Source organism: Oncorhynchus gorbuscha, linkage group LG05 (assembly GCF_021184085.1).
Source record: "Oncorhynchus gorbuscha isolate QuinsamMale2020 ecotype Even-year linkage group LG05, OgorEven_v1.0, whole genome shotgun sequence".
In the NCBI taxonomy this organism is placed as follows: Eukaryota; Metazoa; Chordata; class Actinopteri; order Salmoniformes; family Salmonidae; genus Oncorhynchus; species Oncorhynchus gorbuscha.
In genome coordinates, this window is record NC_060177.1 from 61,310,082 (window position 1) to 61,324,938 (window position 14,857).

Here is a 14,857-nt window from a genome sequence, read left to right on the forward strand (position 1 = left end):
TGTTGGACCACAACTGGCACTGGAAAGAGCATCCTGTCTGGTGCAGAGATCAACAAAGCCTATGGTGTCATCACTACCGTGTGGCCAGCTGGGCAAATGAGGCATTTGGAGCCTGACAACAAGCCATCCTCAACAAGGTTGGAAAGTGATAGTGAAGATGAGGCCTCAGAGTCTGATGTTCAAGAGGTGGACATTGAGGAGGTCAAGGGAGAAGACATGGAAGCCTGAGAGGAAGACAAGCAAAGCTTTAGTTTCTAGACTATCATTTTACAGATATATGTTGAAAACGTTTTTGGGAGATGCAATGGATCATTGCGGATCATTCAATATTCCCTTACTTTTGTTGTTCAGTGAAGAGTCAACTCATTTAATTAAAGTTCAATTCGTAACTAAATAGTTATTTGCAATTATGTCTACTTATGATAAGGTAAAAGGTTTATGTTTCTGTCTCCATATGATATGGTAAATACAGTTGAAGTCGGAAGTTTACATAAACTAGTTTTAATGACTCCAACCTAAGTGTTTCAACCACTCCACACATTTCTTATTAACAAACTATAGTTTTGACATCTACTTTGTGCATGACACAAGTAATTTTTCCAACAATTGTTTACAGATGATTTCACTTATAATTCACTGAAATCACCAATCCAGAAGGTCAGAAGTTTATATACACTAACTTGACTGTGCCTTTAAACAGCTTGGAAAATTCCCCAAAATTGTGTCATGGCTTTAGAAGCTTCTGATAGGCTAACTGACATAATTTGAGTCAATTGGAGGTGTATCTGTGGATGTATTTCAAGGCCTACCTTCAAACTCAGTGCCTTGTGGCTTGATATAATGGGAAAATCAAAATAAATCAGCCAAGACCTCAGAAAAAAAATGTAGACCCCCACAAGTCTGGTTCATCCTTGGGAGCAATTTCCAAATGCCTGAAGGTACCACGTTAATCTGTACAAACAATAATACGCAAGTATAAACACCATGGAACCACGCAGCCGTCATACCGCTCAGGATGGAGACGCGTCCTGTCTCCTAGAGATTAACATACTTGCGAAAAGTGCAAATCATTGAACAACAGCAAAGGACCCTGTGAAGATGCTGGAGGAAACGGGCACAAAAGTATCTATATCCACAGTAAAACAAGTCCTATATCGACATAACTTAAAAGGATGCTCAGCAAGGAAGATGCCACTGCTCCAAAACCGCCATTAAAATGTCAGACTACAGTTTGCAACTGCACATGGGGACAAAGATTGTACTTTTTGGAGAAATGTCCTCTGGTCTGATGAAACAAAAATATAACTGTTTGGCCATAAAGACCATTGTAATGTTTGAATGAAAAAGGGGGAGGCTTGCAAGCCGAAGTACACCATACCAACCGTGAAGCACGGAGGTGGCAGCATCATGTTCTGGGGATGCTTTGCTGCAGGAGGGACTGGTGCACTTCACAAAATAGATGGCGTCATGAGGAAAGAAAATTGTGTGGATATATTGAAGCAACATCTCAAGACATCAGTCAGGAAGTTAAAGCTTGGTCGCAAATGGGTCTTCCAAATGAACAATGACCCCAAGCATACTTCCAAAGTTGTGGCAACATGGCTTAAGGACAACAGTCAAGGTATTGGAGTGGCCATCACAAAGCCCTGACCTCAATCCTATAGAACATTTGTGGGCAGAACTGAAAAAGTGTGTGCAAGCAAGGAGGCCTACAACCTGTTTCAGTTACACCAGCTCTGTCAGGAGGAATGGGCCAAAATTCACCCAACTTATTGTGGGAACCTTGTGGAAAGCTACCCGAAACATTTGACACAAGTTAAACAATTTAAAGGCAATGCTACCAAATACTAATTCAGTGGATGTAAACTTCTGACCCACTGGGAATGTGGTGAAAGAAATAAAAGCTGAAATAAATAATTTATTCTACTTTATTCTGACATTTTGCATTCTTAAAATAAAGTGGTGATCCTAACTGACCCAAGAAAGGGAATTTTTACTTGGATTAAATGTCAGGAATTGTGAAAAACTGAGTTTAAATGTAATTGGCTAAGGTGTATGTAAACTTCTGACTTCAACTGTGTATCCAATGCAAAAAAAACATTACATTTAAAATGGTATTAACATTAATTTGCATACATTTCCATTAATTCACATATATTCCCACAGAAAGTTTCAACCTCTGAATATTCCCCAAAATGTGCATCCCTAGTAACAGGTGGATTCCAATCAAATTGTAGTGATATCTCAAGGATGATCAAAGGAAATGGGATGCATGGGATGCATCTGAGCTCAATTTGAAGTGTCATAGCAAAGGGGTTTGAATACTGATGTAAATAAGGTTCTGTATTTCATTTTCAATAAATAAGCAAACATTTCTAAAAACATGCTGTCTCTCTGTTATTATGGGGTATTGTGTGTAAAAAATAGATTTAATCAAGTTTGAATTCAGGCTGTAACACAACAAAATGTGGAATAAGTCAATGGGAATGAATACTTTCTGAAGGTACTGTAGCTTCACCTAGAAGGAGCCTGCCTCCTTTGAACAGGTGAATGGCAATAGCACCCTCGAAGGGTGGCTTCTGTTCTATCAAACTGGCCACCTCCGCCGATGACTTGAAATCCGCAGCATCTCGAAGCTCACAGGTGTGACCCGCTGATTCAATGTGTGCCCTGAAATGAAAAGATTGTAGCTTACAGTTAGCTAGCACTATAGCTATATCTCGATGTGTAGGTTAACTGGATAGCTAGCTAGGTGGGTGCACTTCTTCTTCTATGGAATATTGGCACCATTTAAATGTGCATTCCGCCACCTACTGTGCGGGATGGAAACAGAATTCCCACCCCAAAAACAGAAATACTAGCAAAAAAATGACTTAAAATAAATAAAACAACTTCACTGTTATAAAAATAAACAGATTTGTTCCCTAGAGGCTCAAGGGGAGCCTGGAAGGGCGGGCAGGCCGTATTCTGGCGCCAGTACCCCTTGCTAATCTTCAGATGTAAAATTCTTAAGTCCTAAAAACATTTCCGCCACAGCCACAATAAGTCCAGTTTCTTAGACTTCTTTGAGACTTGAGCCATACAGTTTATAACTGTGGCAATGAATGCCACAAAAATCTTCCTTTTTAACACAGGGTATCTTTTGACTGACAGCAAACATTTACAACAGGCTGTGGTGGATCCACTACCTAGGATTACTTCACTAGGATTACTTGTTTTCTCAAATCTTTTAATCGCCTCCGCATAGGAGATTTCGATTGGTCACTCTAACTTTTGCCACCTCAAACTCCTTCACCCCAGGAACTCGGGATCATGATCCCCACCACAATTGCAACTCGTCCTTCTGCACAACGTTTTCAGTATACTCCATCTGTCTACACACACTTGAAACATTGCCAAAACCTTTACAGTTCTTACACTGCAGTAGTTTGGGAACAAAAGCTCTTACAACGCATCTTACATAACCAAGCTTCACATACATAGGTAGATGCTCTTTATCAAAAAACATAAGGACCAACAGAGACTTTCTTCTTTTTCTCCAGTCACCCAGCAGGTCAGTTGCCGGGCAACACCCACACCAGGAATTCTCTGCAGGTATTCAACCTGAACATCTGTGGTCACCCCTGAGATGACTCCTTTGACAGGTGCTCTACTCCGAAGTTCAAAGCACAAAACTTCTGTTGTCGTGATAATTTTGAGACCCACTGCAATCTTCCTCTGTTCTTCAGAAATACAATGAATCAAAATAAGACCACTCCTGGTCACTCTGACAGAGTCCTGGTCACTCTGACAGTCACTCTGACACTTTTCCCAGCGTATATTTCACCATTTGACACCTCAAACGGGTTTCCCACATACGCATCCTTACTCAACAAACGCATCCAAAGAAGATGTTAATCATTATCATTCATAGACGTATCCCCCACTCTCATTTTAGAGAGAATTTCCTTTTAGATACAGTTTTCAAAACTACGGTTGTCCATTCAGGACATTCATAATATATAATAATAATATCTTCACCAACTTTACTCGACTCGCTGTTTGATTTGAACTCAGCATCTACTTCCACCATTTTACTCCACCTCCAATCTCATATTAACAAAATACTTTAATTCCTGTATTCTGTTATGTTCGCTTCATCGGCAGTTCGGCACTGACATTTCTCCGGAAACGACTCCCCCTCTACCTCCTCATGTTAACATCAGTCTCTACGCGTTAATGTTTTTGATTGATCACGACTGATTCCCCGATGGGAGTGTTGATCCAGCAGATGTTAGCCAATATATTTGACAACCAATGACAGGTGAGGTGGGTACTAACCAGAGTCGTGCATTTCGATAGATACATGGCTCTGGCACTGACCATTGAATGGAAATCATTGGCCAATACTGGGCATGTATTGCAGATCCAACATACTATGATTCCTTATTGTATGCTAGGTAAATTGAGCTCCGGTCTCCAATATTTAATGATCCACATTTTCCTGACAGTGAGCTAGCTAGCACGTTAACGTTACTTCCTTATTTTCAAGACAACCCAAAAACTACCTCGCTAACGTTACCTTATTCTCTCGGCTGTGGTGCAGTTTCCCGTTTTTGGACTGAGGCATGCAAGAAATAGCAATTTCATAGCTACACCCAGGGCTGTCTCTATATTTACAATTTGAATAGAGGTTCGATGTAAAAAGAATGTTCAATTCGTGTAGAGATGCCTGAGTTACAGGCTGTTTATAGCTCATCCTGTTGACACCATGAGCTACGTCATCGTTGGCACACGTGGGACTGTTTACAAATGACAGTCCGTCTTTCGTAATGTTCCCCTGGAAACGAGGAACGCTCTCTCTGGCCCCTCCAGAAAAAGCCTAGCGACCTTTTAAAAAAAAACAATATAGCTATATAATTATTTATATGGCTATATTTATTAATTCGTTTCATTCCATTTTGAGTACTCTGATCTTCACTCATGACACTCTACTCAAAAGAAAGAGGAACTGCAAGCACTGCAGGAAGTGTTAGCATTGAATGGCTTCCTTCTCGACCAATAGATTATAAGCATGTTACCATTGTAGCCAATGGAGCTAGGCTAAAATACGACAGTGGGAGGAATTAAGATGACTCAACTATGTGCATCAAAACAGCGCAACAACTGCACGAATCACAAATTTGTCAAATGTAGGGATTGACTGCCTCAGTCGCTCAAACTGTCAGAAGTCGTTTAATCTGTTATTCGAGAAAAAGCACAATTTAGACTGCTGAAGGAGCTTACAGTCACGCGCCAGTGCTGTGACAGGCAGTGTGAGTGTCAGTTTCATTACAGTTACGCGAGTAGTTAGCTTGCTAGATATTCTCTTTTCTGAACACATTGATTTAGTGTCAGGTCGAGCAAGAAAACTTTTAGGATAGGAGGCTAAATGGCAGACGTTGGAACGTGTGTCATTCATTAAAGGTACTGTATGCTACTTCTCAGTGTTATGATGCGAATCATCTTTCTAAAGCTAGCATGCCGATGTCATGAACCACACCAAACTTTGTAAGCTAGCTAATATTCCATGCCTTTACTTAGCTATCTAAGAAAACAATTCTCTCTTAAGCTGAACTGGACCACCCCGTTGTAGTCTCTCCAACATCTTAACGACATCATAACACCTAGTATTGTTGTATTTTTATCATCCCGTGTTCATTTTGTTTTTCCAGTGAACATTTCAAGTCAACAAGTCAGCTGAAGATGGCCAGCAGGAATGCCAGTGAGAGCACCCCTCTTTTGGACAGCAGCTCTGTGACTGTGAACAGGCCTGTGTCAGTGTTCCAGGGCAGAAGACTGGCATGTGCGACTATTCTGCTGGCAGAGTCATTGGAACGAGTGGCATTCTATGGCATCACTTCCAACCTGGTCCTTTTCCTCAACAGTAGCCCATTTTATTGGGAGGGAACTCAGGCCAGCCAGGCACCACTGATGTTCATGGGGGTTACATACCTGATCTCACCATTTGGTGGCTGGCTGGCTGATGCATATCTGGGAAAGTTCTGGACAATTGCTGGCAGTTTGATCCTGTACTTTCTTGGCATACTGTTTTTCCCATTTATCGCAAGTACAGACTCCCAGAATACCCTATGTGGTGATGAAATGGCATTTCCAGTGCAACCGGCTGAGTGTTTGAGCACAAACAGTACCCTTCCAAGCAATGTGACCTGCCCCACACGGGCACCTTACTGCGGGCCAGTGATCTACACTGCCCTTGTTCTCATTGCCCTTGGTGTGGGAACAGTGAAATCCAACATCACTCCATTTGGGGCAGACCAGGTACAGTATATCTTATGACTGAACAAAGCAACCTCTCTAAGATCTGTTATGGAAACTTAATGAATGCTCAATGTATTATGCTTAACAATGTTGCTAATGCGATCCCGTCTAACACAGACTAATTTATAACACCTGAAAGGTTCTAACATGATCTTACTTTGGTCAGCCTTGTATATGGACTGGAAGGGTAATTGTGGAATAGGAAAAATGTTGATGTACTATGCCTGTCATCTCTCTAGGTTTACCACGATCACTCAATTTGCAAGACCCCTGCTAGTTGTAGCCATTGGCAATTTGCATCATGAGGTTTACATTTGGGTAATGCCATCAATCAGGTCAACACACCAGTCCTCTAAGGCTGAGAAGAATGCTAGATGAGTAATTTTACATCAACATAGGAAGCGAAACTCACATGTGTCTCATTCTTTTTCTCATCGGAATTAAGTATTAGGGCTACCTATAAGACCCGCCATGAAGGAGGAAAGCCCATTTCAGTAGGACATCTCTGAAAGGGGTCATTGTTATTCAAATCTAGCTAAACCAGGCTGGCCAAAATCGTTTTCAAAGAGGTGGTGACTTTGATTAGCACAGATTTCAAGTCCATCGTCATATGATTTTCAATTGTTTTTGCTTGGCACATTTTTAGTGGTTGATTGATTTAGACACTTTCATTTTGATTGTTAAATGTTTCATGTGGGATACAAAAGTAATACTGGGGTAAAATGGTCATGCCATTGAGTAGAATTAGTTGTTCATCTTCAAAACATTATTAGATTAACCTATTCATGAGTTTAGTGGACAGTCTTATTGCTTTTCACAAGGTTACTTCCCCTTTTTTGAAGCATGGAATAGAAGGAATATATTAGCACTGTATGCTGCATCACATGGCAGTTATACACTCTTATTTTATTTTATTTATATTTAACTAGGCAAGTCAGTTAAGAACAAATTCTTATTTAAAGCCATTGAATTATGAGATTTACAACAACATGTTTCCTATGATTAGGCCTACTGTGTTTTAGATGGCCATGCATGCCCATTTTGGGTCTAGCCTATTGAGTTTGATTATACTACAATACAGTTTTTTTCCTAAAGGATGCTGATGGATTGCAGAGGTTGAATGATGATATTGGTTGCCATGACAAGCCCTTTTGCCTCACAGGTAAAAGATCGTGGCCCAGAGGCCACTCGCAGGTTCTTCAACTGGTTCTACTGGTGCATCAACCTAGGGGCCATCTTGTCCCTAGGTGGCGTGGCTTACATCCAGCAGAACATCAACTTCCAGTTGGGGTACATCATCCCAGCCGTGTGCCTGGGTGTCTCCTTCCTGGTGTTCCTGCTGGGGCGTACAGTCTTCATCAACAAGCCAGCTGACGGTAGTGCCTTCACTGATATGTTCAAGATCCTGGGTTACGCCTTCTGCACTGCACAGCCCAAAGAGCCCAACCTGCTACGGTAAGAGGGGCCAGCCATATCACCATTGTGTTGCTCTTACTTAGTAGTACTATATCAGTAGCTGGATGTGGGCTAGATCAAGGGTGTGAATGAGGGCTGGGCTCTCTCTGATCTCAATGGACACCCAATACTCTTAACTTTATAGCAAACATCTTCAAATCTTCTTTAGGATAAAAAAATAAAATAAGGCTATGTGCTCCTGTTTGGCTCAGTTAGTAGAGTATTGCGCTTGCAAAGCCAGGGTTGTGGGTTCGATTCCCAGCACCCCCCAAATGTAAAATGACTAAGTCGCTTTGGATAAAAGCATGTGTGTCTGTGTATGGTATCTTCTCTGGTCCAAGATCTCACCACTAGGTTTTGCTGGTAGCCCTTCATGTTAAACTTGTCTTTGATCCCCAGCCTGTACTGTAGAAGGTTTTTTTTTCCCCCTGGCATTCATCATCATTCGTTGTGGAGGAAAGTTATTCCAAAGTTCTGTTGCTTGACTTTGAACCTATCAGTCCAAAAGCTTGACATTGAATATTTTAAGTTGGTCAATCCTGCAGCCTTTCAAGAAGTCCTTGTTAAGGCTTTTTATCCAGAGATGGGGATTATAGGCTTTAGTACATCGTTTCTGCCCTTTCACTAGAAGTGCTGTTATTTTAAAGGAGAGACATTCACAAAATGTCTTAATTAAGTCTCTTAACTCCAGAATTTAGTTGAATTGTAGCTGAGTTTGTTTATGGGATATTTATTAAATTGTACGGCCCTTATCAAAACATGGACTAACAACTTTGTATGTCTTTTAAAGTTGTTAAAATGTGTTGTATTTCTTCTCTTGTAAAGGGCTAAACCGACTATACTGGACGGTGCCAAGGTGACATATGGAGGGAGATTCCCTGAGGAGAAGGTGGAGGAGGTGAAAGCAATGCTTAAAGTTCTCCCGGTGTTCTTTGCTCTTATCCCATACTGGACTGTTTACTTTCAGGTGAGAGATTTATCTATTCCCCTCCTTTTGTTTTCATAGAACTAAGCAACGTGAATTACATCAGGATCAAGTACAGTATGTTTTTTTCAGTGTTTTTGCAGGGAAAATGGCCGTTAAGAAATAGTAATTTTCTTTTCACTGTTCTGTAGATGCAGACAACATATTTCCTCCAGAGCCTACATCTAAGGATTCCTGACACCAGCACAGGCACCAACAGCAGTGACGGCACCCTCCAGGTAAACTCAAATTGTACCCCAGCTGATTTGCCTGCATGTGTGCTATGATTATTCCCACTAGGCAGAGATGTAATTTCAATCTAGTTTTAATTTACACTTGGTTGAATTGTTAACTAATGTGAAATCAAAAAAGACAGAATCCCTTCCGTTGACGACTTTTTGCAAATCCAATCATTTTCCCACGTTGATTCAACGGCATCACATTTAATTGTTTTGTTGAAATGTGGAAAAACATTGATTCAACCAGTCTTTGCCCAGTGGGTAGGCAATGTTGCTCTGACCAAATGCTAGAAAGCATAGTCTGTCACATTTTGGGCATTACTCAAACTTGAAGTTTAAATATCACGTTTTGTGTGTTGGCAGACAGCCCCGCAGGTCCAGTTGGCTGTCTCTGTCTAACCTGATTTAGAATGGGTAGGATTAGTTTCCCTATAGAGTAGAGATGAGTCAGTAGGCCAGTGATAAAGCATCATAGACAACAGCTGGAAGCAGTCAAGGTTGCTAAACCCCTGTGGATTAAATCAAAAGTTTGACCCACTCCCTAATCACAGATAAACACCCTGGTTTTCCGTTGTCTCTCGTGCTTCGGTCCAGACATTTTTTCCCCCTGGGTGATGCCTCTAACTAGACTAGGCCATATCTCTTCTGTTGTAGTGTGTGTCCCATTATCTCCCAGGGAGTAGCTTATGTGAAGTGTTTGGTTAATCCACATCACATACTTTGACTAGAAATGGTTAAGAGACTAGCACCTGTTTGCGTTTGTTTCTACTTTTAGATTCAGTCTGTCAGGCATTTGAACATACACATGCATAGGGTGTTAAGGGAAGTATGTAGAGTAAAATGTGAACTGAAACCCTTTCTCGTTAACCACACATTCTATGGTGTTAAAACATCCACCATCTTAAAGGGGGAAATCCCCAGTTGAAACAATAACAAAACCCGTCCCTGCCACTGTTTCGATAAAAAGTCGAGGGATGGGGCTTGAGAAATGTAACCACTCTCAAAATCATAGACAGAACTATGGATGCAAGGATTGACCGTGCATGATAAACACTATAGTTTTAACCATGTTTTGAGGCAATGGTGTTTGTTTACTTTGACTTTGTATACAAACATTGGAGACAAATAGTCCTATATTTTGTGTTCTGATTGGGTACGACTGTTGAACTAAGCTCATGAGGCATTTCTAAGTTATATTCTTCAAGATTCACTGGGTACGTATTCATTTTTATGTCCAACAATGTATGTAGCAACTGCAGGTTTCCCCCTTTCTTTTTTTTCTTTTTTACAGATCTAAAAAGAGCCAACACATGCCACTTATTCTGTTTTTCATTTGTATTTCAATACTATCTGCCAAAACAGCTTTCAGGTGACATGGCCATTTCTCAGTAAGTGATTTTATGAAATGGTCTTTACATTTAAGTATCATTTAAACAGGAAATGTTGTTTATTTTCATTCTTAGCATGTAGTATTTTGTTTCCAAAAAAAAGGAAGTGCTTTTACCATACTCTAAGCAGTCATCAAATTGAAAATGGAAGTGAGATCAGATATCTTTACCACAGTGATGTTGTGCGCCTTTAATTCTGGAGATACATTTGAGCTGTAATTTACAAAGAATATATTTTTTTCATTAAATCATATCCTACTCTGATGATAGCTGAGAGCAGGTAGCCAGGGTAAGCTTGGCAAAGCAAAGGCAAGCAGTGAAGACATCAAAGTGGAAATGGAAGGTTTTCTATTACTGGCCAGAATAATAAATCAATAATTTAGTTTCATAGTATTTTTTTCCCCTCCCAGTTAGTTTTAATGTGTAAGTGTTGAGGCAAGGCCAAATGTGTATAGTAGAAAGGCAGTTGTGTATTCCTTCTGGTTCAATTACTTTCTTGACAATTGCACATTGTAAGGTAATGGACAGAAATGTCCAAAAGTGTAAAGTAATTATTTCATTAATCCTAGTCTTCCAAAGTGCAGAGACTTCTTGAGTAAAAACCAACACTCTCAAAAGTTTGGGCCACCTGTGTTTTTAGGGTCACTTCTCTGCATACTCAGTCCAAGGGAAGAGTAGCTGCAGGATGAAGAGCCATTCCACTGTCTGGGCAGTTTTTCTGCTTATTAATACTTACCGATGTTAATGTGCTCCCCTCTGGTCGCTACTGGGGCACCTCTGCCAATCAAACTAGACTCACCCAGGTGCAAATACTTAGCACACTCATGTTTTGGATATGATAATGAGGGGGCGCGCACAATGTATAAATTACCAGAGGTTAGTCTAAGAAATGTAAATTCAATCAGGGAATAAACGGGACCGTCAAATGTTTTTAAAACTAGGTGGTTTGAGAGTTCAGGAGGCACTTAACATTTGAATTGCAAAATAAATAAGGACTACGCCTTGCAGTTTCCTGTAGCATTTTCTTTCAATTGTACGTCTTGTTTACGTCGTGTCTACGTTTCAAATAAAACATTTAAAAAAACATGTTTTCCATGTTGATTAATTTGTTATCCAGTGTATTCATATGTATAATTTCATAGAATGTTTTGATGATGATGATAATAATTTCTTCATCTCTGGTCTTTTGCTAACACTAATTGCTACTGCAACAGTATTGTTTATCATTTATTTGAGATGTAAAGTATACTTTCATTTTTATTTGAATATATTTATTTAACTTGAGTTTTGGTTCAGTTTTAGTTCTGTCCAGCTGAGGGCGCCAACACGGTGTCAAGGCCATCAGCACATCACTCCCTCACACCTGAGGAACTGGACAGGAGTGCACTGACATTCTCTATTGTTTTCCATGCCTTGTGCACTTCTTGTAAATAGTTTCTCATGTTTGTCTTCTTCTGGATTCCTGACAGATCACATTCCGCTTCCCTGCCGCCTGGCTGACAATGTTCGACGCAGTGCTTATTCTCATGCTGATCCCTCTTAAGGACAAAGTGGTGGACCCCATCCTCAAACGCAGAGGCCTGCTGCCCTCCTCCCTCAAGAGGATCGCAGTGGGGATGTTCTTTGTCATGTGGTCAGCTGTGGCGGCTGGTGAGTGGAGTGCAACAGCTAATCCTTACTGTGTCTGGCATGTCTTGAGAGCCTGTTATGGTAGATCATGCTAGTAAATCTTCCATTTAAACCACCCCGCATCCTCTTCAACCCACAGTTTCACAATGTCACAGTCATACTGTTAACCCTAATAAATGTCACACATTTCAAATGTCACATGTTAGGGAAAATCCCATCTCCTTGATCTCATCTCTCAATGAGATGTGTTGCTGTTCCTTATTCTGTCGCTGAGGAGTCATGACTCACGAGGCAAACAGGACAAGCAAGCCAATGTTGCTTTGCTTTGCTTAAGCAGTATGTCGCGCATGTTTAACATGTTCAATGACTTTTAAGAAGGGAAAGGATAGCAAGACAGGGATCATTTGTAAAAATTCAACGTTCGTACAACTTAATTTTTTAAAATGTAATTTGAGTGAAAGGGAAGTGGGATACCTAGTCAGTTGTACAATTGAATGCATTAAACCCAACCCCTCAATCAGAGTGGTGCGCGGAGCTGCCTTAATCGACCTCCATGTCATCAGTGCCCAGGGAGCAGTTGTTGTTGGGGGTTAATTATGCCCTGCTCAGGGGCAGAACAACAGATTTTTATCTTGTTGGCTCGGGGATTCGATCCTTCAAGAACGATTGACACCCCTTGACTTTTTCCACATTTTGTTTTTGCAGCCTGAATTTAAAATGGATTAAATTGAGATTGTGTCACTGATCTACACACAATAGCCCATAATGTAGATTATTATTTATTTTTGTACAAATTATTTAACAATTTAAAGCTGAAATGTCTTGAGTCAAGTATTCAACTGTATTATGGCAAGCCTAAATAAGTTGCATGGACTCACTGTGTGCAATAGTGATTAACATGAATTTTGAATGACTACCCTATCTCTATACCCTACACATACAGATAATTGTAAGGTCCCTCAATCATGAAGTGAATTTGAAACACAGATTCAACCACAAAGACCAGGGATGTTTTCCAATACCTCCCAGACTGGATTTGACCTGTTGGTAGATTAGTTAAAACATTAAATTGAAATTAAAAGCTGAAAGGACACTGAATGTCCCTCTGATCATGGTGAAGTTATCAATTATGCTTTGGATGATGTATCAATACTCTGTTGGGAGGAAACCGCTCAGAGATTTCACCATGAGGCCAATGGTGACTTTAAAACAGAGTTGAATGGCTGTGATAGGGGAACTGAGGATGGATTAACAACATTGTAGTTACTCCACAATACTAACTGACAGAGGAAAAACATAATAAAAGAACAGAATAAAATCATCCAAAATGTGCATCTTGTTTGCAATAAGCCACTAAACTAATACTGCAAAAATGTGGCAAAGAGAAAATATATTTTTGTCCTGAATACAACACATCACTGAGTACCACTCTTTGTATTCCTATATTGCTCCCGGGTGGCGCAGCACCTCAGTGCAAGAGGTGTCACTACAGTCCCTGGTTCGAATCCAGGCTATATAATAATAATAATAATATATGCCATTTAGCAGACGCTTTTATCCAAAGCAACTTACAGTCATGTGTGCATACATTCTACGGATGGGTGGTCCCGGGGATCGAACCCACTACCCTGGCGTCACAGCCGGCCGTGATTGTGCGCGGCCCAATTTGCCCAGCGCCATCCGGGTTTGGCCCGGGGTAGACCTATCATTGTAAATAAGAATTTGTTCTTAACAGACTTAAAGGTTAAATGTTTTTTTTAAAAGGCGGCGTACAATGTTCCCCAATTCCGGACGGGGGACCTGAGTGAAAACGTTTTGGGTTTAGGATTAAAAAAAAATATAGAATAGAGCTAAGCACAGGCAAAATCCTTGAGGGGAAACTGGGAGATATTTACCATTTAGCAGGAATATATCGTAAAGCACAAGGCCAAATTTCACTGGAGTTTACTAAGACATTGTTCCTGAGTGGCCTAGTTAAAGTTGACTTAAATTAGCTTAAATCTATGGGAATACTTACATGGCTGTCTAGCAATGATCGACAACCAACTTGACAGAGCTTGAAGAATTTAAAAAAGAAATAAATGGACAAATGAACAATAGTCATCTCTCCTCCTTCCAGGCTTTTTCATCTTTGAACTTACAGTATATTGTGATTGGTATCTACACTTTCATAGTATTACCACAACAGCCAGCAAAACCATTGTCTTTCAATCACCCACGTGGGTATAATCAATGAGGAGATGGCACATGGGTACCTGCTTCTATAAACCAATGAGGAGATGGAAGAGGCAGGACTTGCAGCGCGATCTGCGTCAGAAATGGGAATGACTTCTATTTTAGCACTTGGCAACTCAGACGATCGTTGGTGCAATAATTGAATAACATGGATTTCTACATTTATTTTGCAACGCTCGCGCACGCGATGTGTCCGGTCTGGTCAGCATGTTAGACTTACCCAAAAACACTCACAGCTGTAATTGCTGCAAAAGGTGATTAACACATATTGACTCGGTGTTTAATACTTATCTAATCAAGATTTGAGCGTTAATTTTTCATTAATAAATATTTTTCTTCCACTTTGAGAGTTGTGTGTGGATTGTTGACAATAGGACAAATCCATTTTATTCTCACTTTGTAACATAACAAAATGTTTAAAAAGTTGAGGGGTCTGAATACTTTTTGAAGGTATTGTATATTTGACCAGCCCCACTGTCCTCTACAAAGGGGACCTGACCTTCACAGGGCTGTTTACCTGCTGTGTCATGAAGAACAGTCTGTCAAAGGTATTCATATTCTTTGCCTCAAAACACAGCTCTATGGTTAGATGGTATCATACAGACTTGGGGGGGAGAAGAAAAAAAGGTACTTTGTTTTCTCATCCT

General features: G+C 40.4%; 2 protein-coding genes across 6 annotated transcripts in view; one reads left to right on the top strand and one right to left on the bottom strand.

The window, feature by feature from the left end:
* Positions 1–4,959, bottom strand: part of glt1d1 (glycosyltransferase 1 domain containing 1) — a 43,709-nt gene extending 38,750 nt beyond the window's left edge. For 2 of the 3 annotated variants that reach the window (XM_046350551.1, XM_046350549.1), the window contains exons 1-2: positions 4,562–4,959; positions 2,495–2,670 (exon numbers count right to left, since the gene is read on the bottom strand). In XM_046350551.1, the coding sequence (XP_046206507.1) occupies positions 2,495–2,670; positions 4,562–4,629 (244 nt within the window). In that variant the 5' untranslated portion in view covers positions 4,630–4,959. The remainder of the gene's footprint in view (positions 1–2,494; positions 2,671–4,561) is intronic. The other variant, XM_046350550.1, reaches the window with a different exon arrangement.
* The window catches only part of slc15a4 (solute carrier family 15 member 4), a 37,801-nt gene continuing 27,129 nt past the window's right edge, over positions 4,186–14,857 (top strand). The window contains exons 1-6 of one of the 3 annotated variants that reach the window (XM_046350547.1): positions 4,186–4,303; positions 5,694–6,300; positions 7,463–7,755; positions 8,581–8,722; positions 8,872–8,958; positions 11,816–11,996. In XM_046350547.1, the coding sequence (XP_046206503.1) occupies positions 5,725–6,300; positions 7,463–7,755; positions 8,581–8,722; positions 8,872–8,958; positions 11,816–11,996 (1,279 nt within the window). In that variant the 5' untranslated portion in view covers positions 4,186–4,303; positions 5,694–5,724. The other 2 variants (XM_046350548.1, XM_046350546.1) reach the window with 2 other exon arrangements.